The 26153-nt window shown below is 39.6% G+C and overlaps 2 protein-coding genes across 3 annotated transcripts; both read right to left on the bottom strand.

The window, feature by feature from the left end:
- Nucleotides 1-18236: 18236 nt before the first annotated feature.
- Nucleotides 18237-18911, bottom strand: LOC138892165 (uncharacterized). Its single transcript, XM_070175870.1, has 2 exons — nucleotides 18447-18911; nucleotides 18237-18398 (listed from the first exon to the last, which is right to left on the bottom strand). Exons 1-2 carry the CDS (start codon nucleotides 18909-18911, stop codon nucleotides 18237-18239), a joined length of 627 nt encoding a protein of 208 aa, XP_070031971.1.
- Nucleotides 18912-19881: 970 nt separating this feature from the next.
- On the bottom strand, nucleotides 19882-25918 carry LOC104098652 (zinc finger protein CONSTANS-LIKE 9-like). Of its 2 annotated transcripts, none has more exons than XM_009605436.4 (5): nucleotides 25690-25918; nucleotides 24082-24795; nucleotides 23125-23355; nucleotides 20913-21211; nucleotides 19882-20570 (listed from the first exon to the last, which is right to left on the bottom strand). In XM_009605436.4, the coding sequence occupies exons 2-5, from the start codon at nucleotides 24646-24648 to the stop codon at nucleotides 20441-20443; spliced, it is 1227 nt and encodes a 408-aa protein (XP_009603731.1). In that variant the 5' UTR covers nucleotides 24649-24795; nucleotides 25690-25918; the 3' UTR covers nucleotides 19882-20440. The 2 variants fall into 2 exon arrangements, with proteins under 2 accessions (XP_009603731.1, XP_009603732.1); XM_009605437.4 differs by having other exon boundaries at nucleotides 23128-23355; nucleotides 25690-25917.
- Nucleotides 25919-26153: the final 235 nt, after the last annotated feature.

Below are 26153 nucleotides of genomic sequence, written 5' to 3'. Positions count from 1 at the left end.
ATTGGAGTTTAATGTTAGGATTACTGATTTGAGGGCTGGGGATTGGTAATTTGTGTTTGGCTAAGCATGAAATCGACCTCAGGTTGAGAGTATATTGGTCTATCGCGAGTGATGATTTATCTATGTAGTGTTGCATATAATATTGCATGTGAGGGAAATTTCATGGAGAAGATAAAGTTTGCGCTAAAGAACTGGTTTGCGGTCCGCATAATGGTCGCAGAATTAGGCAGAATCAACTTAAGTTTAATGTAAAAATGCGACCGATCTGCGGTCGCACACTTGTTCTTCGGCCACTTATGCGGTCGCACACTTGTTCTGCGACCACTTCTGTGGCCCGCATAAGTTTTTTGCTACTGATAATTCATGTTCTACGTTATGGTTTGCGGTCCACAGAGTTAATATGCGATCACATACAGGCTCGCAGCACGCACACACACACACACACACACACACACACACACACACACACACACACACATATATATATATATATATATATATATATATATATATATATATATATATTTCCTTTCTTTTCTTTTCTCTCATGTCTTTACTATATGGTACACATGCCCTCCTTGAATGTTGAGAATGAGGCTAAAACACTAAGTTGGGGGTATTGGTATCAATTGGAAAATGGTGAAGATGTTCATAGTGTGTAGAAGAAAATTCCTCAAAGTTATGTTAAATGAAGATACTCATGCTCCAATAGAAAAGCAAAAGAATATATATATATATATATATATATATATGTATATATATATATATATGGAGTTTTGAGAAAATAAGAGAGGTACTTTAAGGTGGTTCTATGTTGGTACTAGAGGTCAATAAGGGCCATGTGATTTTAAAAAAAAAATCAAAATGCAAAAAGTTCATAAACAAATGTGTTTCGCGTTCAAGGAGTGTACAGTCACTATATTCCCAAATATTCATCCAATCTTTACCGAAGCCTATACTACAACCCTTAAAAAGTCCTTTTTGATCTACAACCAATTATTCCTGGGTAGCAATGAGTTAAAATAAGGGCAAGCATATGGACTGATACTTGTAGCACTTAGCCTTCTTTCTGAGTGCAAGAGTGTTTGATTGTATCCCCTGTACATATGTGTTGAGTTGGGGATTTTCGTTGATGTGAGCATGCATGAATTGCAAGATTTAGCAGAAGTTAGGCTTCTTGAAGTAGGATATAAGTGCATATCTAGCTATGGGTAGCACTCTATCATTGTTCTAGAGGCTCGAAACTCACAAACTGATTATTTGAACTGTTAAATGATCTTTGTCCTTAAAGAAGGATGAGTATAAAAAAAAGGGAGGGGTTATATGCTTGTTAGCTAACAGTCAGCACCATCCATAGTCACTGCTGCTTTGTGATCAGTCGGGAGTAGATTAGCATTTGGTCAGTTGATTGTTTTAGTTACTTGAGGGCAAGCAAGAGTCTAAGTTGGGTGTGTTGATGTGTCGTACAAATGCAGCACTTTTGACACTAATTACATAGACTTTAGCTCATCTTTTATAGCATTATAAGTCATTTCTTATGTAGTTTTGGTGCTTTGTAGACAACCAGACTTGAAGAACCAAGATCATAAAAGAAGATGACAAAAACCTATGAAAGGCAGAAATGCAGCAGGTCTGCGGCCGCAAAAGTGATGTGCGGGTCGCAGACTCAACGTAGAATGAAGCAGAAAAACCCAGTTTCTGAGAGCCAAGTCTGCGATCCATTATGCGGTCGCATAACTTTTGTGCGGACCGTATATTGATCGCATAATTGTTAAAGAAGTCCAGTGAAGATGACTATGCGGTGTGTTATGCGGCCGCAAAAGTGATATGCGAACTGCATATCCAAAATGCGATGGAAAAACTAGAAGTTTGTGTGATCAACTCTGCGGTGGAACTGAAGATATGCGAACCGCGAAAGCCTTCTACGACCCATTCTGCGTTCGCAGACTTGATCTGCAGGGTCATTTTTATCAGTTTTTGACCATGACTTTTAGCCCATTATAAATAGAATGATTAGGGTTTTTGTGCAGGATCAGGTCTGACATAAAGAGGATACACTTAGAGCATTGAATGCATTATTTTGGAAGCTTTTGAGAGAGAATCCAAGATTTTTTCTATATTTGTAAGCTTCATGACTTTATTTATTACAGTGTTCTTGTATTTTAGTATGAGTAGCTAATTTTAAATACTAAGGTTGTGAATCTTATGTGGGTGTAATGTTAATGGGTATTTATCATTTATAATATATATATATAATAGTTGATCGATTTCTATTCATTTATACTTCATTTATGGTTGATGGTTGCAAACATTGACTAGTGACAATTTACTTTATCTTTACTTGGAAATATGGGTTAGAGTTTGGTAGAATTAAATAGCAAGAACCCAAGGCTTTAATCAATATAAGCATACCTTAATTAAGTCAAAATTGTCCCTTGAAGGATAGTAGAGAACCAGGTCCTGCGTTCCTTTAAGATACCTTAGAATCCTCTTGGCAACTTTAAGATGAGATTCCTTTGGACTGGATTGAAATCTAGCACATAATCTCACATTGAATACAATATCAGGTCTACTAGTTGTGAGATACAAGAGTGAACCAATGATGCCTCTATACCTGGTTTCATTCACAGTAGAACCAGGTTCATCCAAGTCCAGATGGGTGGCAGTGGCAATAGGAGTATCAATGGTTTTTGAACTTTCCATCTCAAATCTCTTCAGGAGCTCTTTAATGTACTTCTGTTGGCTTATCATCATTCCCTTAGGGGTTTGCTTAACTTGAAACACTAAGAAATAATTCAATCCCCCCATCATGCTCATTTCAAACTCGCTTCCCATAAGCTTTGCAAAAAACTCACACAAAGAGTCATTTATTGCACCAAAAATGATATTGTCAACTAAACTTGCACAATGAGCAGGTTCCTTCCCCGTTTATTTAGAAATAGGATGTTGTCAATTTTTCCTCGTGCAAGACATTTTCATACCAAGCACGAGGGACATGCTTCAGTCCATATAATGCCTTGTCAAGTTTGAATACATGTTCAGGATGCTCGTGATACTCAAACCCAGGTGGTTATTTGACGAAGACTTCTTCCTTTAAATAACCATTCAGAAATGCACTTTTGATATCCATTTGGAACAATTTGAATTCCATATGAGATGCAAAATCAATGAGAATTCTGATGGCTTCTGATGTTCCGTACAAATACAACACTTTTGACACTAATTACATAGACTTTAGCTCATTTTTTATAGCATTATAAGTCATTTCTTATGTAGTTTTGGTGCTTTGTAGGAAATCGAACTTGAAGAACCAAGATCATAAAAGAAGATGACAAAAACCTATGGAAGGCAAAAATGCAGTAGGTCTGAGGCCGCAAAAGTGATGTGCGGGTCGTAGACTCAACGTAGAATGAAGCAGAAAACCCAGTTTCTGAGAGACAATTCTGTGATCAGTTATGCGGTCACATAACTTTTGTGCGGACCGCATATTGATCGCATAATTGTTAAAGAAGTCCAGTGAAGATGACTATGTGGTGAGTTATGCGGCCGCAAAAGTGATATGCGGACCGCATATCCAAAATGCGATGGAAAAACTAGAAGTTTGTGTGATCAACTCTGCGGTGGAACTGAAGATATGCGAACCGCGAAAGCCTTCTGCGACCCATTCTGCGTTCGTAGACTTGATCTGCAGGGTCATTTTTATCAGTTTTTGACCACGACTTTTAGTCCATTATAAATAGAATGATTAGATTTTTTGTGCAGGATCTGGTCTGACAGAAAGAGGCTACACTTAGAGCATTGAATGCACTATTATTCTGGAAGCTTTTGAGAGAGAATCCAAGATTTTGTCTATATTTGTAAGCTTCGTGACTTTATTTATTACATTGTTCTTGTATTTTAGTATGAGCAGATAATTTTAAATACTAAGGTTGTGAATCTTACGTGGGTGTAATGTTAATGGGTATTTATCATTTATAATATATATAATGGTTGATCGATTTCTATTCATTTCTCATACTTCATTTATGGTTGATGGTTTCAAACATTGACTAGTGTCAATTCACTCTATCGTTACTTGGAAAAGTAGGTTAGAATTTGGTAGAATTGAATAGCAAGAACTCAAGACTTTAAACTTTGTTTAATAGAATCTCTTAGGGATAAGTGAATTCTACTTGGCATAAATTGGTTGTTCTTAATTGTAACTCTTTTATATTTGGGAAAATCATAAAGAGGAAATACTATCTAATTATTGAAAAATATTGGGTAGTCATTTAGGAATCATTTGCATATCAAAGGATATTCCATTAGAAATATATAATATTAACACTGATAGCATTACATTTCATTGATGGAGACACAACCTTGGTTTCTAAATCAAATTAATCAAATCATCTCAATAAAATAGCTTTTCTCGACAATTCACAATTACACATTGATTAAACTAACGGAGTAGAATTACGGCTTAAGTCAAGTTTCACACTATTTAAGTAACTTTTTCACACCTATTCCCTGTGGGATTCGACCCCAACCTAGTTGGGTTATTATATTTGACATCGACCACCTTACACTATTTATATAGGTGTAATTTGTGCGTATCAGCTTCCATACGTGTAATTGGAGCAAAACTTTCATCATAGTCTATCCCTTCTTCTTGATTGTAGCCTTGAACCACTAACCTGGCCGTGTTCCTTGTTGTATTCCCAAATTCATCTCTCTTGTTTCTAAACACCCACCTGGTTCCTATGACTGTTCTATGTGAGGGTCGAGGGACCAGGTGCCATACACGGTTCCTCTCAAATTGATTAAGTTCATCTTGCATAGCAATAATCCAGTTAGCATATTTCAATGCTTCCTTGATATTTTTAGGCTTAATTTGAGATAGGAAAGCTGAGAAGGCAAACGAGTTTCTTGTTTTTGATCTAGTTTGAATTCCTGAATCAAGAGGAGTGATCACATTTTGGAGAGGATGTGAACTTTTGTGCTTCCAGTTAGACACCTGAATCTCATTGTGGGAAGATCCAAGTTCCTCAAAATGGGATCCATTATAAGCATCTATGGACGGGTGAGTACCACTTCTCTGCTCAGCATCAGGAGTTCCTTGCACGGCATCAACAACTTTATCCTCTACTTCAGTTGTTGTGATAGAGGAACCAAGCTCTTCTGCTTCAGCTGAGGATTTTGTTGTATTTTCTTCGTTGAATTCCTTGACTTGGCTCATCAATTCTGCCTTTCCATTTGCCATACCAATGACTTCTCCAGGAACCTTTGACTACTCTCTGTCTTGATCAATTTTTCATGTTAATTTTTCCCACATAGGTGGTGTGATTCATCAAAGATTGCATGTATGCTTTCTTCAACGCATTGAGTCCTTTTGTTGTATGCCTTGTATGATTTGCTTTGTGAGGAATATCCAAGAAAGATTCCTTCATCACTTTTGGTATCAAATTTTCCCAAAGCTTTCTTATCATTATTGAGAACGAAGCATTTACATCCAAACATTCTTAGGTGAGTTAGCTTGGGCTTCCTTCCATTCAGTAATTCATATGGAGTTTTGTTCAGGAGGGACCTGATCATGCACCTGTTCACCAAGTAGAAAATAGTGTTAACTGTCTCTGCCCAGAAGCCTTTTGCTACGCCACTGTCAATTAGCATAGTTCTTGTCATGTCTTCAAGAGTCCTATTTTTCCTCTCCACAACACCATTTTGTTGGGGTGTTCTGGAAGCTGAAAAATTATGATTTATGCCATATTCAGCACATAATTCGTCAAATTTTGCATTGTCGAACTTTGTGCCTTGATCAGACCTTATACTTACAATATTATGGCTCATCTTCACTTGAATATTCTTCACAAATGCAACAAAAACTAGAAAGGTTTCATCCTTGGTTCTGAGAAATAAGGTCCATGTGAATCTGGAGTAGTCGTCAACTATGACAAGGATGTACTTATTTCATCCTCTACTAGGCACCCTCATAGGTCCACATAGATCCATATGGAGGAGATCAAGTGGCCTTGATATGCTTACTTCATTCTTGGGCTTAAAAGAGGACCTGGCTTGCTTTCCTCTTACACAAGCATCACATACTTTGTGACCTTTGAACCTTGACTCAGGCAGCCCACGGACCAGGTCCTTCTTTACCAACTTGTTCAGCAATAAAAAGCTTGCATGTCCTAATCTTTTGTGCCACAGCTCAGCATCATCATCAACAACACTTAGACATGTAAGATCCCCATTATACAAGGACTCAAAATCAGCAACATAGATGTTTTTGTATCTTTTTGCCAACAGCACCACTTCATCAGTCACGAGATTTGTGACTGTGCAGGTTTTTGATAAAAATTTCACTTTGTTTCCTTTGTTGTAGATATGAGAAACACTCAGTAGGCTATATTTCAAGCCATTCACATAGTACACATTCTTAATTGAGTGAGTGCGCATCTTCCCAATTCTTCCTACTCCCAGAATGTATCCCTTTTTTTCATTGCCAAAGGACACACTCCCTCCTTGCAGGGCTTTGAGTGAAAGGAAGTCATCGATGTTTCCAGTCATATGCTTAGAACAACTACTATTCATTTGGCTGCTTCCTTTCACTGCTCCCTGCACAAGAAAAGCAAGGATTAGACTTAGGAACCCAAACAAGTTTGTATCCCTTGTAATGAGGAAAAGGGCGAATTAAACTTCTTTTTGTCCAAGAAGGCAATACACGTTTCTTAATGGAGGAACCAGGTTCCTTAGCAGTAGTTATCTTTTCAACAAAAACTTGGTTTTTCTATTGGGACCGAATTCTAGCCTTACGATTTTCTTTAAAGTGTCCAGTGTTGCCACAGTGAGTGCAAAGCCAGTTATCAGGGACAGTAATATACGTGCTATGTGGATTGTAGGGAGTCATTTCCTTTTGAAACCTGACTCCCTGCCTGTTCCCACCATTGCTTGTAAACTTGGCAATGATTGTATCAGAGGACCAGGTCCACTTTAGATATTTTTCTAGGTCATTTTTAACTCTTCCTAGATCTTCCTGAAGTTGTTTGTTTCTTTCAAGTTCAGCACAAAGACTAGATTTCATAGATTTGAGTTCATTTTCAAGCTTAATGTGTGCCTCACATGTAACTTCCTTTCCCTTTTGGATATTCCCATAATTGTTTCCCTTTTTAGTTCCTCTATTATTTATTTTAGATCCACAACAACTACCAATAGGTTATCTCTCTCATGTTCTACGTTTTCAATTTTTCAATTAGAACATCTTTTTCTTTCTTTAGAACCTCGATGGTTTCTTTTAGATCCACCACTACGACTACCAGATCATCTCTCTCATGTTCTACCTCTCCTAGTTCCACAGTTAATGCATTTTTATCATTTATAATACTATGATAAGAATCAATTAAAATATTTTCCAAAGATATAAGCTTCATCTCAGAGTAAGACTTTAAATTTCTTTGAACGTCTAGAAAGTTTACCTCATCATCATCATCAGATTTTGCCATCAGGGCAAAGATAGAGTCATATTCAGCTGCTTCACTTTCAACTGCCATCATGGAGGTGTCACCTTGTTCATCATCTTCTCCAGATTTGCTGGAAGAATCTACCGATGCAGCAAGAGCTTGTTTCACAACATTGTCAGAGATATCTTTTCTCTTGAATCCTTTGTCATGAACCGGGTTCCTCTTGATTGCTTTGTTTGTGTTGTGCTTGTACTGGTTTTGCTTGAGGAGAGGACAGTCTTTGATTAAGTGTCCTGGATTACCACATTTATGACACAAGTCATAACCTCTTGGATTGTTGGAGCTGCCCCTTTTTGGAATGCCTCCATTCCTGCGAACCATTTTTTGAAATCACTTAGTCAGGTAGGCAATGTCAGCATCCTCACCACTTGAGTCATTATTGTCTGCCTTGAGGACCAGATTCTTCTCCATTTTGGACTCTCTTCTTTCATGGTCCTTCTTCTTCTTCATTTCATAAGTCTTCAGATTTCCAATGAGTTCATCAATGGTCAACTTTTGCAGATCCTTTGCCTCTGTGATAGCATTTACTTTGCTTTCCCAAGAAATACGTAATACACCGAGTATTTTCCTCAAATGTTTGTTCCTTGGAATTATCTCTCCTAGAGAGTGGAACTCATTGATGATAGAGGTGAATCGAGTGTGCATGTCCTGAATGGACTCATCATTCTTTATCCTAAAGAGTTCATACTAAGTGGTGAGCATGTCGATCTTTGACTGCTTGACTTGAGTTGTTCCTTTATGTGCTGTTTGGAGAGCTTCCCAGATCTCTTTGGCAGATTGACAGGCAGAGATTCTGTTGTACTCGTCTGGTCCAATACCACAGACGAGAATCTTGTTTGCTCGGAAGTTCTTCTCTACGGATTTTCGGTCAGCATCGTTGTACTCCTTCCTTGTCTTTGGAACTGTCACTGCTGGCTCGCCAACAGATTTCATGGGGACGAAGGGTCCATCACAGATAACATCCTAGAGTTCTGAATCTTCAGCCATGATAAAGTCATGCATCCTTGTCTTCCACCATCCGTAGTACTGTCCATTGAATCTTGGTGGTCTGTAGGTTAATTGACCTTCTTCAAAGTTTGGTGGAGCAGCCATTTGGATCCTTTCTAGGTGTTATCCTGATATAAAGAACCTTCTCTAATACCAATTGATAGATACTTAGGGTCCACCAAACTGTATAGAGAACCTAGTTCTCTATCGGTTCCCACAGAACACACACAATAAGAGATAAGTAAATGACACAACAGAATTTTACGTGAAAAACTCTCAGCTCACGGGATTAAAAACCACGACCTACACTCGTAGGATTTCAACTTCACTAACCGAGAAACTTTAGATTAAAACCTATTGTAACCTAGGAATTAAACTCTTAATCTCTCACTCACTTGTAATAACTCTATTACAAGCCTCTTTGTAATAACTCTATTACAAAGCTCACAACTCGACTAACTCTAAGCAAGACACAAACACAAGGTTTATGGTTTTACAAATGGTTTCATACACAATGCTTCTAGCTAAGCTAAGTAGGAATTACAAGTAGTCCATTCTAACACAAGTACAACTAAGAACATATTGATAACACAGAGCTGGAAACAGGTCCTTCGTTCCGTTGTTCTTTGTTCTTGAAGCCTGGAAGTTACTTGCAAGATGGAAACACACTTGAGAGGAAACTTGATCGATTTTTCGGATGGGCAAGTGTATGTTTTTCCTTTGCTTCATGTTAATAATATCCAACTGATGTCGCTTGGATGATGCAAGCAAATATCCGGTACAAGACGTTCCCAATAAAGTGACCGTTGCACTGTTTGCGTTATTGCGTGTGTGCTGAGGAACAATTGCAACGACTTTACAACTGTGAGAAGTTGAATAGTACAGTCAGTAAGGGAACTGATATTCATCTGTTCCCTCTGTCATTTCTTTGACTCTAGCTGTTGGAACTTGTGCCCGACTTGAGATTTGTTGTACTTTGGCACCTTGAGGATGTGTAACAGGTTCCCAATCTGGTTCTTATCATAAAGTTTATTAGATTATCAAAATATAAAAAGGCAAATAACTTATCATCCATATTATGAGAGTTAAACACCCATTATATTGTTCGTTTGTGATTATTTTTGTGTGTGATTTGTTTAACGGGTCGGGTTATGTGTCATCACGATCTTGATGAAATTTTAGATCGTGACATTATAATTGCTCCCACTTGAGTTCATAAACGTCCAATTAATCACCAGCTATCCTAGGCATTTAAGCCATGGGGACACCTTCGCTTGTTCCACTCACATGCAAATCTATCCTTAGAGTTTGCTCTTGAAAGGATTATATACATAATGTTTTTTACTATGATATGTCTGTCGGGACCCTACACCATCCTCTTGCCAAAGTGCCAACAAGAAAATTGCTTCTTAATTGTCTCTATAACTGTAGATTATATATATGACTTAATTTTTGATACTGTATAGCCGCCGTAAAAATAATAATCGAAAAAATGTACAATATTTATATATTTTTTGTATATAAATATATTATGTATGTTATATACAAAAATTATACAAGTTTTATATACTTGTTCAGCTACCAGATGTAAATAATTTTTGGCGCGGACTAAAAGTGATAATACCCGGTCAGTAATTTCCCTACACTTTCTAGGAATCAAATAGATAAAGCTTTTCCTTTTCTTAATCTTTCACTACTCTTTATTAGATTCTTTTCTCTTCCAATGGCAGATATGAATTAGTAGATGTGTTTTATGGCTTTGTTTCAAAGCATTTTTCTCTACATGTGAATCTTAGCTCATCCCACTAAGTAATAAAGAAACATATCCCTTTTAGTAGAATATTATTTTTTATCTCTTTGTTCCAAATATTGCAACGATATACTATGCTGGATAATGGCATCACTACTAATAACTAGGGTATGCTTCTGAACGGATAAATTATAGCCAAATAGTACCCTCCCCCTACGACCCCCCCCGCCCCACACACACAAAAATATTTAAAAAAAAATAAGATTATGAAGTACTAGATTTCTAGAGATAATAAAATAGTAAGAGCCGTTCAAATATAATGCTCAGATGACAACCAGAAATTATAATCCCAACGTATGAGAAGATTATAGCAGTATGATAGTTTGATCTCTCAAAGCACTGACTCACTATGTGTATACGGTCAAAATCGAGTTCGCCTCTTGTACGATTAATCGAGACTGAAAAATGGTAGGTTAAAGTTCAACCTCGAATTATATCAAACCGAGGTGCGAAGCTATATCGTTAAACTCGAGACCATGTAATCGAACAAAATAGAGATCAGACGAGATCGAGGAAAATTTACCAAGCTGAATAACAGAAGGATGAAATATCCGCGATCGGTTGTAGATCACGGTGAAAATCTCAGCACGTATCAAGGATAGGCCGATTGATTAACAAATCATGAGATTTCTTACCTTGTATAGAATTGTATCAAGAATAGGACTCCCCTACTATATAAAGGGGGTCTGATCATTTGTAAAGACACATTACATAACATAAAGCAATATACGGTCATTTTCTAGCTTTTATCATCTTGTTATTCTGTTCATACATCAGTTGAGATATCTCTCGGATCAAGGGTGTTCGATTTGATAAACAGTTTGGCATAAGGTTGCTCAATTCATGTGGTTTGCATTAATTCTTTTATCGTCAATTTCAATTTTAATCCGTTTCCTTAATTTGTATCAAGTTATATCATGTATCCTTAAAACCGCGTATAAATTCAATTGTTATCCGATTTTTAGGGTAAACAATTTGGCCCCCACCATAAGGATAAGGATAATAGTGATTACCTGGTACAAACTTTCATAACACACACTATTTTACACTTGTTCTTTGAAGTATCTTTGATTACAGGACCAAAATATCGAATTCTCAGTCAACACCCCTACACGTGGACAATGATTTCGGTCACCACGAAAAAAAATGATAACATAGCACCAGGGAACGATGTACCTCCAGTTGGCCTCGATGGAGTTCCGGCTGTAGATCCAATTGACGTCAGCTCGCATGTAGCCATCAATGCAAATTCGGTCATCGATCTCGAGAGCAGCATCCGTAGATACATTCGATCAGCCGCTCAAAGCACATGTGGCGGCGAAGAGAGCGGGATTAGCCTGCGGATGATCTTCGAAATGTTGCAGACTCAACAAGCAGCAATAGCCCAGCTCCAAAACCAGAATCACCCACCGAGCAGGATCGAGCCCGAGCCATCCCAGGAAGTTATCTATAGGGTGGAATCTGTTTCAAGGAAATTGAGCGAGAAGTAATCGGGGGTCGATCCTGTAATCATGAAGATGCTCGAAGAACTGACAAAACGAGTTGAGTTGGGGGAAAACAAGATCGAGGAAAACGACAAGAAGGTGAAAACTTATAACTCCATGGTTGATCAAATCCTAGGGGAACCACCAATATTGAAGGGTCTAGATTCCAAAAAGTTCGTGCAAAAACCCTTCCCCCCGAGTGCGGCTCCCAAACCGATTCCCAAAAGGTTACGCATGCCCGAGATTCCTAAATACAATGGAACGACCGACCCAAACGAGCATGTCACCTCTTACACATGTGCTATCAAAGGGAAAGATCTAGAGAATGACGAGATCGAGTCTGTCTTGCTAAAGAAATTTGGGGAAACCCTGTCAAAGGGAGTTATGATATGGTACCACAATTTACTACCTAACTCTATTGATTCATTTGCTATGCTTGAAGATTCTTTTGTAAATGCACACGGTGGGGCCATCAAGGTCGAAACCAGGAAGTCTGACCTTTTCAAGGTAAGGCAGAAGGACAACGAAATGCTCAGATTTCAAATGGAACGAATGGATCTGCCACCGGTTGCCGATGATTGGGCTGTTCAAGCTTTCTCCCAAGGACTCAATGTTTGAAGTTTAGTGGCTTCGCAACAGTTGAAGCAGAATTTGATAGAATACCCAGTTTTTACTTGGGCCAATGTGCACAATCGATATCAATCAAAGATCAGGGTTGAAGACGACCAGCTTGGAACTTCTTTCGGGTCCGTTTACCCTATCAGGCTCGTTAATAGAATCAAGAGGGACATTGACCGAGAACTGAGGTTGAACAAGTCTCAGTATCAGCCGTATAATGGAGATCGTAGGAGCAGCAGATCTGGGCAAAATCCTGTACGAAATGAAAGGAGGAGTGATCGAGGCTAGAGATCTCGAGGGCTTATGAGTAAGAACGGCTTCGATAGGCCTATCAGGCCTAAAGAGGCACTACGATTAACAGAATATAACTTTAATGTTGATGCAACCGGCATCGTATCGGCTATCGGACGCATCAAAGATACCAAATGTCCTCGACCTTTACAAACCGAACCAGCCCAAACAAATCCCAACCAAATATGCAAATATCATGACACCCATGGCCACAGAACGGAAGATTGTCGACAGTTGAGAGAAGAAGTAGCCAGGTTATTCAATTACGGGCACCTTCGGGAGTTTCTGAGTGATCGAGCCAAGAATCATTTCAGAAACAGGGATTCCAATAAACAAAACAAGCAAGAAAAAGCTCAACACATCATTCATATGATTATCGGAGGGGTCGATGTTCCCCAAAGTCCGATGTTAAAACGCACCAAGGTGTCAATCACGAGGGAGAAACGAACTCAGGACTACATACTAGAAGGAAACTTATCTTTCAACAACGAGGATGCAGAAGGAATCATACAGCCTCATAATGATGCACTGGTAATATCCGTACTGATGAATAAAACTCGAGTTAAGCGTGTGTTAATTGATCCAGGTAGTTCGGCCAACATCATTCGATTAAGGGTCGTAGAACAATTTGGCCTACAGGACGAAATCGTGCCCGTGGCTCGAGTGCTAAACGGATTCAACATGGCTTGTGAAACTACTAAGGGAGAAATAACATTACTAGTGAACGTAGCCAGGACCATCCAGGATACCAAGTTTTATGTGATCGAAGGGGACATGAGATATAATGCCCTGTTCGAGAGACCGTGGATCCACAACATGAGGGTTGTGCCCTCGACCCTTCACCAAGTGCTAAAATTCCCAACACCATAAGGGATTAAAACAATCTACGGGGAGCAACCCGCCGTGAAGGAAATGTTTGCCATCGATGAGGTAATTACATTATCGACACTCTCATCGACAAAGGAGTCATATTCGAAGGCAAAACAGGAAGCCAAATAGCAATCACAGATGTCGGCCTTGACCCAACTAGATAAGCAGGGGACTGATGAAGACGATGATTATGGGGTACCTCGATCCTTCATCGTCCCTGATGATTTCGACGCTACCAAATCAACAGTCAAAGAGCTGGAGCAGGTCATACTAATCGAACATCTGCCCAATCGAAAGGTATACCTGGGCACAAGGTTAACTCCCGAGCTCAGGAAAAAACTCATTTAATTTCTTATAGCTAACATGGATTGTTTTGCTTGGTCCCATCTCGACATGACAGAAATCCCACCAGATATCACCACTCATAAACTGAGCTTGGACCCGAAATTCCATCCGGTGAAGCAGAAAAGGAGACCCCAGTCCAAGATCAAGCATGCCTTCATCAAAGACGAGGTAACTAAACTCCTTAAAATAGGATCCATACGGGAAGTCAAATACTCCAAATGGCTAGCAAACATAGTAGTAGTCCCTAATAAAGGGAGCAAACTAAGAATGTGTGTGGATTACAAAGATTTAAATAAGGCATGCCCCAAGGACTCTTTTTCCTTTGCCTAACATCGATCGCATGATCGATGCCACGGCCGGCCACGAGATCCTCAGTTTTCTCGATGCCTATTCCGGGTACAACCAAATACGAATGAACCTGGATGATCCGGAAAAGACCCCCTTCATCACTAAGTATGGCACATACTTCTATAACGTAACGCCATTCGGATTAAAAAATGATGGTGCCACTTACCAACGCCTAGTAAACCGGATGTTCGAAGAACAAATAGAGAAATCTATGAAAGTTTATATTGATGACATGTTAGTTAAGTCCCTACGAGCAGAGGACCATTTGAAGCATTTGCAGGAAACCTTCAGTATATTGAGGAAGTACAACATGAAATTAAATCCAGAAAAATGCGCGTAGGGAGTTGGGTCAGGTAAATTTCTCGGATTCATGGTATCCAACCGAGGAATCGAGATCAACCCCGACAAGATCAAAGCTATCGAGGATATCACAGTAGTGGACAACGTGAAGGTCGTGTAGAGGCTAACCGGGCACATAGCCGCCCTGGAGCGATTCATCTCGAGGTCCTCCGATAAGAGTCATCGAGTTTTCTAATTGATGAGGAAGAAGAATAACTTCATATGGACTCCGGAATGCCAACGGGCCTTGGAAGAACTTAAGCAATACTTGTCGAGCCCGCCACTGCTTTACACGCCGAGGGCAGACGAACAACTGTACTTATATTTGGCAGTATCGGAGATAGTGGTAAACAGAGTCCTAGTTCGGGAAGAACAAGTTATGCAATTTCCGATTTATTATGTTAGCCGAACCTTGGGTGAGGCCGAAACAAGATATCTTCACCTAGAAAAATTGGCGCTCGCTTTGTTAAGCACCTCTAGGAAACTGAAATCGTACTTTCAATGCCACCCTATGTGTGTTGTGACAACTTACCCATTGCGAAATATAATGCATAAACCCAAACTATCAGGACGATTGGCCAAATGGGTCGTGGAAATCAGTGGGTACGATATTGAATATCGACCCCGAACAACCATTAAGTCTCAAATCTTGGCAGATTTCGTGGACGACTTCATGCCGGACCTAATACCTGAGGTCTAAAGAGAGTTGTTGGTAAACTCGGGAACGTCCTTGGGAATCTGGACCCTTTTTACGGATGGTGCATCGAACGCAAAGGGGGTCGGACTTGGCATCGTACTGAAGCCACCAACGGGCAACGTGGTTAGACAATCCACTAGAACTGTGAAGCTGACTAATAATGAGGCCGGATATGAGGCCATGATTACAGGTCTCGAGCTAGCCAAAAGCTTTGGGGCGGAGGTGATCGAAGCTAAGTGCGACTCCCTCCTTGTGGTGAATCAGGTTAACGGAACGTTCGAAGTCAGAGAAGAACGAATGCAAATGTACATAGATAAGTTACAAGTGACATTACATCGGTTTAAATAATGGACTTTGCAGCACGTGCCTCGAGATCAAAATAGCGAGGTTGATGCCCTCGCAAACTTAGGGTTGTCGGTCAAGGACGACGAGCTCAACTCAGGTACCGTTGTGCAACTCACGAGGTCGGTAGTCAAAGAAGGTCACGCCGAGATAAATTCCACAAGTTTAACCTGGGATTGGAGAAATAAATACTTAGAATATTTGAAGACCGGGAAACTTCCCTCATATCCAAAAGAATCGAGGGCCCTGCGCACAAAGGCAGCCCGATTCACCTTGTCCGAAAACGAAACCTTGTTCAGAAGAATGTTTGATGGCCCACTAGAAATATGTCTGGGACTAGGAGATGCCGAGTATGTTCTGAGGGAAGTTCACAAGGGCACTTGCGGAAATCATTCAGGCGCTGAATCATTGGTTCAAAAGGTAATCAGAGCTGGATATTACTGGATCGACATGGAAAAGGATGTGAAGGAGTTTGTTCGAAAATGTGACAAATGCCAAAGATATGCTCCAATGATTCACCAGCCCGGGGAACTGCTGCATTCGGTCTTATCACCGTGTCCATTCATGAAGTGGGGAGTGGACATCGTTGGCCCTCTTCCATGGGCACCATGTAAGGCTCAATTTGTCTTATTTATGACTGACTATTTTTCTAGATGGGTTAAAGCACATGCATATGAGAAGGTTAGGGGGAAGGAAGTCATCGACTTTATTTGGGACCACATAATATGTCGGTTCGGGATGCCATCCGAAATTGTGTGTGACAACGGGAAACAGTTTATCGGCAACAAAGTGACCAAGTTTCTCGAAGATCATAAGATCAAAAGAATCTTATCGACACCGTATCACCCTAGCGGGAACGGGCAAGCCGAATCGACCAACAACACCATAATCCAAAACCTTAAGAAGAGGTTAACCGATGCCAAAAGTAAATGGAAGGAGATCCTACCCGAAGTCCTTTGGGCATACCGCACGACTCCGAAATCCAGTACCGGGGCTACTCCATTTTCATTGGTTTATGGCGCCGAAGCCTTAATACCGGTCGAAGTTGGGGAAACAAGTATCAGATACTGATATGCAACAAAGGAGTCAAATGACGAGGCCATGAATACGAGCTTGAAACTATTGGATGAAAGGTGTGAGGCCGCCCTTGTTCGATTGGCTGCCCAAAAATAACGGATCGAGAGCTATTACAATCAAAGGGCCAACCTTCGATACTTTAATGTCGGGGACTTAGTACTAAGGAAAGTCACCCTAAACACCCGGAACCCGAACGAAGAGAAATTGGGTCCGAACTGGGAAGGACCATACCAGATTCTCGAGGTCACCCGGAAAGGATCCTATAAGCTTGGAATGATGAACGGAGAACAACTACCGAGTAATTGGAATATATCCCACCTAAAATGATGTTACTGCTAAGGTACGACCCCATTTCATTTCCTTTTTATTTCGGACTAACACTTGCAGGTGATCAACAAGAAGCGGCACAAAGTTTTTAGGTATGAAAGCATGCATTGCACTCTTTTTTCTTAGACCGATTTTGTCCCAAATGGGTTTTTCGGCAAGGTTTTTAACGAGGTAACAATGGATCGTGCTAACTAAGAATCGGTATCGAAGGTCAATTCAATAATATTCGAGGTCCCTCTATAATCAACCTCGAATATTATGGGGTATTACCCTCGGATATGCATTACCTTCGGATATCAACTTTAGCGAGGAAATTACTTAGTAAAGGAAGGGTCTCGACAGGAAAGATTTATTGTAAGGGCCAAACGGTCAAACAAACCGTTCCCACATTGATTACTTGAACCCTAACATAAAACATGTACGCATCTATGACTGCTTTGCACAAGAATAAAGAGAAGTACTTTCCTTGTAATCATCTTATGTTTTAAAAAATTTCCTCTTTACATCCCTTAAAGAATTTCGTACTTCCTATCTCCTGAAAATAACGAGCCCATGGGCAGTCTATAATCGGAATACGAATGACCACTCCCTCACTCGGGGACCGCCGTTCGAAAAACTCGAACAGGCCCAAGTCACTAGGCTTTGGGGGCATAAGACCTACTAGGCAACTCTCCGGTTTTTAAAGGTCACGGCCACCCCACTCATGGACTGTTATCTTGGGCAAGCCCGGATAGTTTGGAAAAACAAGTCCAATGGGCTGCTCCCGAACTAAAAGTCTACGGCCAAATTAACACGGCTCGGAGACGACCGAAGCCCGTAACAAAAACTAGGCCTTCGAAAAAGAAAATATTTTATAACCGGTTCTAAAGGCTACCCTCGGTAAACTACAATCTTGGCTACCTACTTAGGGAAAAGGTTCTGGTAACACCGAGCCCCAAGATGCCTTAAAACAAAGTAGGGCAAAGGCGAGGTTTGTTTGAACTTTCAAACACATCCTAAATTACTTTATGTTAAGGCGTTTCGGCCCTTATGAATACAAGTAATAAAGTAAAGGAAAAAATTTGAAAGCCAAACGGGAAAGAAAAGCCTTGTATATATAATCTTTCTTACAAAGGCCAGAATGACCCGATATAGAAATGTACAATGGCCAAAGCGACCTCAAAAAGATGCAAAAAATAAAAACATCTAAAGGCCTAAGTGGCCTAAGCGGACTGGTCCTCATCGAGGGTAACATCTTCATCTTCGGGGTCTTCCCTACCTTCAGATTCGGTTAAGCTCTCAAAGTCTTCCTCGGGAAAAGCCAGCTTCCGAGCCCTGGCTTCTTCTACCTTGGCATTCTCGATTTCCGCCAGTATGTCAAAGCCCTAAGCATGGAATCCCTCGAGGGCTTCCCTTCGAGCTTCCCATCTTACATGATCCACCATGCTCTTGGCCTGTGACCGAATAGCTTTGACGTCAACCTTGAATTGGGCCACTTTAGCATCGGCCTTGCTAATAGCCACGGCCACCTCTGATTTGGCCGCCTCGAGCTCCGTGTCCAGGCTCTCTTGGCCAGAAACAGCCGAGTTAAGCTCAGATTGGAGCTCCTCGATCCTCTTGGCCTGCATCGAGGTCCTCTCTTTTGCAGCCCGAAGCTGAGCCTCGGCTGACGCTAGTTGTGCTTGGACAGCTTCCTTTTGCGAGGTTATGAGGTCCATATTTTCCTTAAACTCCTCGACCTCAGTTTGTATCATGTCTATCTGCGCCTGGAGCTGCCCGATTTGTTCAAGCCTTTGTCGAGTTCCTGCAGGGTATGGTTTCGCCGCAGCCCCATCGCCGGCGGGCCGTGATAAAGAGGCGGTCTCCTTTTGCGGGGCAGTCTTAGAAGTTTTCGCCATTGTAGAACAGAAGAAAAAGAAACTAGGAAGGTATGTTTGCTAAAAACTCAAGAAATCTAGGTGCGAGAGTTGGAGAGTAAAGGGATTTTTGAAGAATAAGAATAGGAGGAGCTTTGAATGTAAAGTTTGAATAAATGAAAGTTAGGGTATTTATAGCTTGCTGATGACGGTTCAGAATCCGTAGTGGCCAACCAGCAACTGACAGGCGTTTAATGCCTTGGTAACTGGGCCGACGGGACGTTTCGATATCCGTTTGTCGCTTACGTCATGGTCCATCGAGAGGGGATTTGGAAGTTCATATCGTTTCTCGTCATCTTCTCTCCGAGAAATGAGGGGACTGTCTATATACGGTCAAAACCTGGTTCGCCTCTTGTGCGACTAATCGAGATTGAAAAATGGTAGGTTAAAGTTCAACCACGAATTATATCAAACCGAGGTGCGAAGCTATATCATTAAACTCGAGACCATGTCATCGAACAAAATCGAGATCAGACGAAATCGAGGGAAATTTATCAAGCCGAATAATAGAAGGACGAAATATCCGCAATCGGTTGTAGATCACGGCGAAAATTATGGCACGTATCAAGGATAGGCCGATTGAATAGCAAATCATGAGATTTCATACCTTGTATAGAATTGTATCAAGAGTAGGACTCCCCTGCTATATAAAGGGGGTATGATCATTTTGTAAAGACACATTACACAACATAAAGCAATATACTATCATTTTCTAGCTTTTATCATCTTGTTATCTAGGGTGTTCGATTTGATAATCATTTTGGCATAAGGTTGCTCGATTCGTGTGGTTTACATTAATTCTTTTATCGTCAATTTCAATTTTAATCTGTTTCCTTAATTTATATCAAGTTATATTACATATCCTTAAAACCGCATATAAATTCAATTGTTATCCGATTTTTAGGGTAAACACTATGCTATACATATTATCTACAACAATTTAGGAAAAAAATTAACAAAAGCAAGTTTCATATGTCATCTTGCCATTCATTCTAGCCCTTCTACACATATTATACATGACAGCAAAACATAATAGCCAAGGACCTCTCAGTCCTTCAGATATGAAAGGAGATGGTTGAATTATTGTGGGACTCAGAATGTGTAAAGTTCATCTAGTTAGAGTGGTAAGAATATAAGCAAGCTAGAGGAAACGTGGTGTAGTCGATGAACAAAATAATTACAGTCGAGACAGCAACAATCTTGACCCCTTTCTGGAATGAAGCTGATCGTGTGCTCTAGAAATGGTCCTCTGCAGCGCACTTAGTTAACAAAAGGTTAGCACGTTCATCTTTCTCCGGCTGATAAATTGGTGAAGCAGCAGAGTATTCTGCTTTCCAACTCCAGCTTCCTTGATAGGAAACGTTGAAATCCTCTCCCCAGACAACCATACAATGTCACCGAAACAAGGAAATAAGGCTCCTTTCATCCCTTCGCACAATAACTCAACCGGTTTTGCCCAATTTAATATGGATCCTTTAGTTTCCTTATGAGTTGGGTAATAAGTAGTGCAATCAAAAGCTTCTGGTCTCGTTAAGTGGGTCATAATCATAAGCATCACCAGCCTTGACAAACCGTCCCTTCACACGCCTTCTGACATCAGCCCTTGCCTTGCGGGAAGCATATCTCACATGCTTGTCAAATCTGCACATTAGAAACGACAGTTGAAAGAGTTGTACTAAGAAAATAACCAAAAAGCCAAAAATTAGAGAAAATAAATGTGGACAAAATTTCTTGACTTATGAGTGTATGTGGGAGAATATGATTTCTGAATAAAGCAAACTAGATGACAAATAAGATGCCAAAATTAAGAGAAGTATTGGTGCCGGCCGTGAAAACAGAGCTTGCACAATCCATGCAATAACCTTGCATGATAAATTCTAAGGAATCCAAACACTCTTATTCAGAACAGCACCATTTTTTCTGCATGGAACTAAAAATATTAACCACTGGTGAAGTTTCGGTGGTTAGTACAAGAGAACTTACTTGCGTATCTTCTTCTTTTCCTTGTAGCGCAATACAGCATTGCTTCTGCTAGTTGACGGCAATGAAGTTTCAGGAAATGGATGGTACCATGGTGGTTCTCCCATAAGAAGCATTGTGGAGGCTCCACATTCTTGGTAATCCCCGGCATTGCTCTCTCCCCCAAGGTTTGAAAATGAGAGGATGGATGCTTGCCTCGCAAAGCAAATGGAAGGTTCTGTTTTGCAGCTCACCAGGGAGTCTGCGGACTCGGCATTGCTACATGCTGGTTGCATTGTCATTACCCTTCGAATCGACGACCCCTGGTAAATTATTCGTTGAGATCATGAAAAATATCAAGAATAATCACAGACGAAGAGGTTGACACATCAGATCACATGAAATGGAATGTAAAAACATAATACACTCACAAAACAGGAAGAGATAAATGATACGGGCAGAACTAAAACAATCTTGCCTTGGCCCAAAGTTTTCATCGGTATCAACTCCTGATACTTGGGAACTTGTAAAAGAAAAAGAATTTCGGAGAAAATATCTTAAGGATCACTTTCATCCCTAGAAAAGAATATGAATTAGGGAGAGCTAAATTCAGTACAGGGTGTATAATACTCTCAAATCAACTATCCAAATTGAATGTTCTATCAGCTCTTGTCCATGACAAATTTTCAACTAGGAGAGCGGATCCAGAGCTCTAATGGTAATTCTAACAATAAACACATTGCATTTCCTTTGTTAATAGCCAAGACACTAACCTATAAACAGTATAAATTCACAAAATGCATCCGCACACAAAATTTGACATTTTGGTCAAAGTTTTAGCAAGAAAAGCAGAGACATGATCCAAGACCTAAAAGAACAAACTGCAGAAGACTAAAAAATTCCCAAGTAGTGATCCAAGTTAAATGCAAAGGTTTAACAAACTAGTACTATGTGAAAGTGACCTGTCCAGAATATTACACTAAATGCCTGAAATCAGCAACTGGATTTATCAATCAAAAAAGGATTTATGAGGAAAAGAAAATCCTTCACAATGCAAAATAATCTAGTTTCTAGAATGGATCATTATTTTATTCTGTATCAGTCCCAGGTCACAAATAAATCATGAATTTCCTTTTCTATTTTTATTTTAATGTTTGGCCTGCAATGAATTTAAATGGAGAAACATGGTCATTCTCATAGCCGATCCAACTTGTTTGAGATTGAGTCGTTGTTATTGTTGTTGTAGAAAGCTTCCATAATGCAAAGCATTATTTTCTCTTGTAGCATTCTTGCTATTTCTTGCTGCTCTCTAATATCAAAAAAGAATAAAATTTCCGAGATAGAAGTCCTCTTCATATAGATAAGAACACTCCAATAAAGGTTGCAACCTTGAAAGAATCCTTCTTGCCATATATCCTTCGTCAGAAGAGTGGGTCAAAAGGGGATTGATTTGTTTAAGTGGAAATTACCATCTAATCAGAGACTGTTCAAATAGCCAAAATAATCAAAGAGAATCTATCCATATCTGATCTCTGTTTTCTTGCTTATAGCTCATACTTTTGCCAGCTAAGATTTAGTGACTCAGCTAGCACAAGCACATTTTCTGTTTCACTTAGATGTGTTACGGTTGTCTTCTGCCTTTCTCCCTTCAAATTGTTAGAAATCAAAACTGACTCTTAAAAGTTCTATCTATATTAGAAACCTTATGTGAAGTATCAGCTGGAAATCACTATCCATAAGAATCAAATATATCCTCCAATAGAAGGTAACAAGACCTTAATCAACATATCAGAGAAGCTAAAAAAACATTCTGAAGTGCTCCATATACGGAGTCGATCATCTAGAGCAAAAGTTCTGATGTCCTGACTGTTGCCCCATTTATGAGCATATAAGAATGTTTGAGACATCAAGGAAGGGAACACCTAAATGAAGCAACTTGAAAAAAAGTGATGACAATTCATAAATTAGGACCAAAGGGGACGAAGGGGGCATGCATCACACAAATATCAGAAAAGAACTGTAGGTAAAATGATACACTCACTACTCTATAACTCAAACTATAGTAGACACATTTTTTTTTGGGTAAATATAGTAGACATAATTTATAGTTCTTGATCCACCTAGTAATGATAGCAAACCTTGTGCATCAAATCCTAAAATTGTTAAAAGTATATATCAATATTGAAGTTTATGCAGGATAGACAATGTATACACAATGCAAGTTAATAGTACGAACCACCTCGATAGCATCGGCATCCTGGCAGCTGGAACCAGAAACTGACATATCTTTCGTCCCAAATAAGCCATTGATGTCTTCATTCTCAAAAAACTGATTTGGATTATCGAGAGAGCCACTGAATAGCTCTTCATAATTTTCAAAGCTCAGGTCCACTTCATCCATATTGAAATCTTGAGCGAAAGGATCATCCTCATATATCGTTGAGCCTTTCATTCCAGAATAGCAACCCTGTGTTTCAACAACAATAACAGCATAAGCAACTTCCTAGAAGTGTTGGGTCAAACGATTTGGAAGCACTAAGGTCAACAAATATTGTGGATAACCATTGTCAACTTTAACATACTAAAATGATGCAGTGCAACCAAATGCTTGATGGAGAACATGAAACTTGCCAAAGGAAGAAGAAAACATCATGAATTAGAGCTCATCTTCCTCTACGGATTCGACCTCTTAGAAGTTCACTAGTCTCAGGTAGTGTTAAAGAAAGAACTCGGCATTGGCAAATCAAACTCAAACTTGTTGCAACATTCCTGAGGAACAACAAGGTGCAAGAAACCTCAGCTTCATGAGCCAAGCACGTGGTTGACTAACTTATCAGTTGTCATTGCTATCTAATACAAGTCCGGGATACTAAAAATGGCAGATTCGGGAATTCTAACAAGGGAATTCCAGCAAAAAAAGATACTACTTACAACCTAAAGCAATTTTTCAGATGCCTTTGAGACTACACTAGAAGATTCCCTTATGTTAAATAGAATTCAACAATTTAAATATATACACAAGAAGTTATTTATACCCTATTTATACGGTTTAATTTTCGTCGGGATTCAATTGAATCCCATTCTGACCATGTAGCTCTGTCCCAGGATGCTAAAATTGACTTATCATTTTCGCAACATATCAGCAAGATTTCTTCACTTCTAACCATGAGATATATTTGAAAACCTAGATTACCTTTGATGAAGAGTAATTCTTGGACCCAGCATATAGCTCCGCCTTGTTTTGCTTGTTGTCAAGAGCAGGCAAAGAGGATTCAATGAGAGTGGTTGATTTCTCTGATGAAGTATGCAACTCACTCATTTCAACTGCAGCAGACATATCTTGAGAGTTGTACTTTCCTTGAGGATCTTCGTTATCCCGAGGTTGGTTGTCGGTGATACTCATTGCGCCCATTCCTTTCTGACAAGTCGAATCACCATCTAAGAGAAATGACCAGATAGTAGAAAGTTCTGCAGCGGAAGGACATCCCGTATAACAACTAAGTGCTTGCCTCTTATGCATGGAACCCGCAGCATGACCAATCGAATCACAGTTCTTGCAAAGAGATATCTTCTCCTCGACACGTCTAACAACAGCTGGTTGTGAATTACATCTTTCGCATAAGAGTGTCCTAGAATGTCGCTGTGAAAGGGCATTGGCAGAATGCACATTGCGATCACACGACAAACATAAGCAAGCTGCATCAGACCGGCAATATACAATTGACCGCTGCTCCCCACAGAATTCACATATATGACCCATCACTCTTCCTCAATAATCTTAGATAAAAACCAGTCTATAAATCTTTATGCCTCCAACAAAACTTTAAGCAATACAAGTTGCTTCCTAGTTGAGCACATACAGATTGCTCAAGTGATCTGGTCCTTCTGCCGTATAAGGGAATAGAATCTGCATTTTTTAAAGCCAAACGAATAAGAGATGATTTAAGATAGAAAACAAGCCTAACTTTCATATCTGAGATGTTTGAAAATTCACCTTCTCAAGAAACATCAAGTATTGAAACTGAGATATCGGTAAAACAAAATTCATGAAATAGAACAACTGGCTGTTAAAGAAATCAGAGAACGCAAGGTATGAATGATGCTACTTCAATCATAAAAGGTGAAAGGTGCTAAAGCCAAATTAGAACCAAGAATCCAAACCAAAAGTGGGGAATTTTCACATAGATGTAGGTGATTTATTTCTAAGCATCATTATCTACATCAAGAAGCAACATCTTTTTCCTTTCCAGACAAATCACAAATCTATCACTCAATCTCTCTCAATTCCAAACTACTTGAGGTCAACTTTATGAATCTTTTTCCTACTTTCTCTATTCAGGTTGAGTATCCAAAGGACTCATCATAGCTAAATGTTAATTACCTTTTGCCTGGCCTTAACTACCGCAACCGTCCTCCTTTATCTAGATGTGAGCTTGGACCACTTATATTATATAAGCTAGGGGTAAACGCACCATTAGCTAAGACAACCACAAATTCTTTCAAAATTTTCAACCAAAAAAAAAAAGCAGAAAATTCAGTAAGAAAAGGGAGGAGAAATTGAACCAACAAGGAAAAAATTCCAATCATTTAGGAATACCATCAAACAAAGGAACATAAGTCAAGCTGTAGAAGAACCAGAAAACTACTTAAAGAGCACTCATATCCAAACTACTGTATGACTTGCAACTGCTATACAGCAAAATTCTAAATGAATCTTGAAATTATGAAAAAATATTCAACTTCTAAGCGACCAACAAACAGATCAAACATATCCAAGATGAAGAACAAGCAACCCTTTTACCTGATATAACTGTGAAGCTGACCAAAAAAGATTTAAGTTTGTACACGAGAAGCAACCCTTTATTGTTGCAGCTTTTAGACAGTACAAGAAAAACCTCTGAACAAGAAAGATCTACCTTTTCCCGGAATATCTGACTCTCTGTGTGTTAAGACTTAAGGGTAAGGATTGGTTCTTTTGGGAAGTCTTTCAGGATTGTATGCTGTTGAATAGTTGAGTTTCTGATAACAATAAAAATATCAAAAAGCTGATAAAAAGTGCAGACGGAAAAGGACAGTGGGGTAGGAGGTGTAAAATGTGGGACCCTGTCATCCTGTCCCCACTATAAATAGCACATACTATGTCTATACTTTTATTCTGGCTTTTCCTCCTACTCTTTTTAGTTCAACTTCGTAGCTGTGCAAACAATATTTATGATAAGTATTACTAACTGATTAACTTGATAAGGATGATAAGTAATTTACTAT

The sequence above is a fragment of the Nicotiana tomentosiformis genome, chromosome 5, assembly GCF_000390325.3.
Source record: "Nicotiana tomentosiformis chromosome 5, ASM39032v3, whole genome shotgun sequence".
Taxonomy (NCBI): Eukaryota; Viridiplantae; Streptophyta; class Magnoliopsida; order Solanales; family Solanaceae; genus Nicotiana; species Nicotiana tomentosiformis.
This window is presented reverse-complemented; position numbering and strand designations above follow the sequence as displayed.

What these genes read in the sequence shown, in the direction of transcription:
- LOC138892165 (XM_070175870.1), bottom strand. Translation starts at nt 18,911, where the DNA reads ATGGCGAAAACTTCTAAGACTGCCCCGCAAAAGGAGACCGCCTCTTTA. An exon ending in CCAAGAGCATGGTGGATCAT is followed by an intron (nt 18,399 to 18,446) that starts GTAAGATGGGAA and finishes TTCCATGCTTAG; the next exon opens with GGCTTTGACATACTGGCGGA.
- LOC104098652 (XM_009605436.4), bottom strand. Translation starts at nt 24,648, where the DNA reads ATGGGTCATATATGTGAATTCTGTGGGGAGCAGCGGTCAATTGTATAT. An exon ending in AGAATTACTCTTCATCAAAG is followed by an intron (nt 23,356 to 24,081) that starts GTAATCTAGGTT and finishes GTTGAAACACAG; the next exon opens with GGTTGCTATTCTGGAATGAA. An exon ending in GAAAAGAAGAAGATACGCAA is followed by an intron (nt 20,571 to 20,912) that starts GTAAGTTCTCTT and finishes TCTAATGTGCAG; the next exon opens with ATTTGACAAGCATGTGAGAT.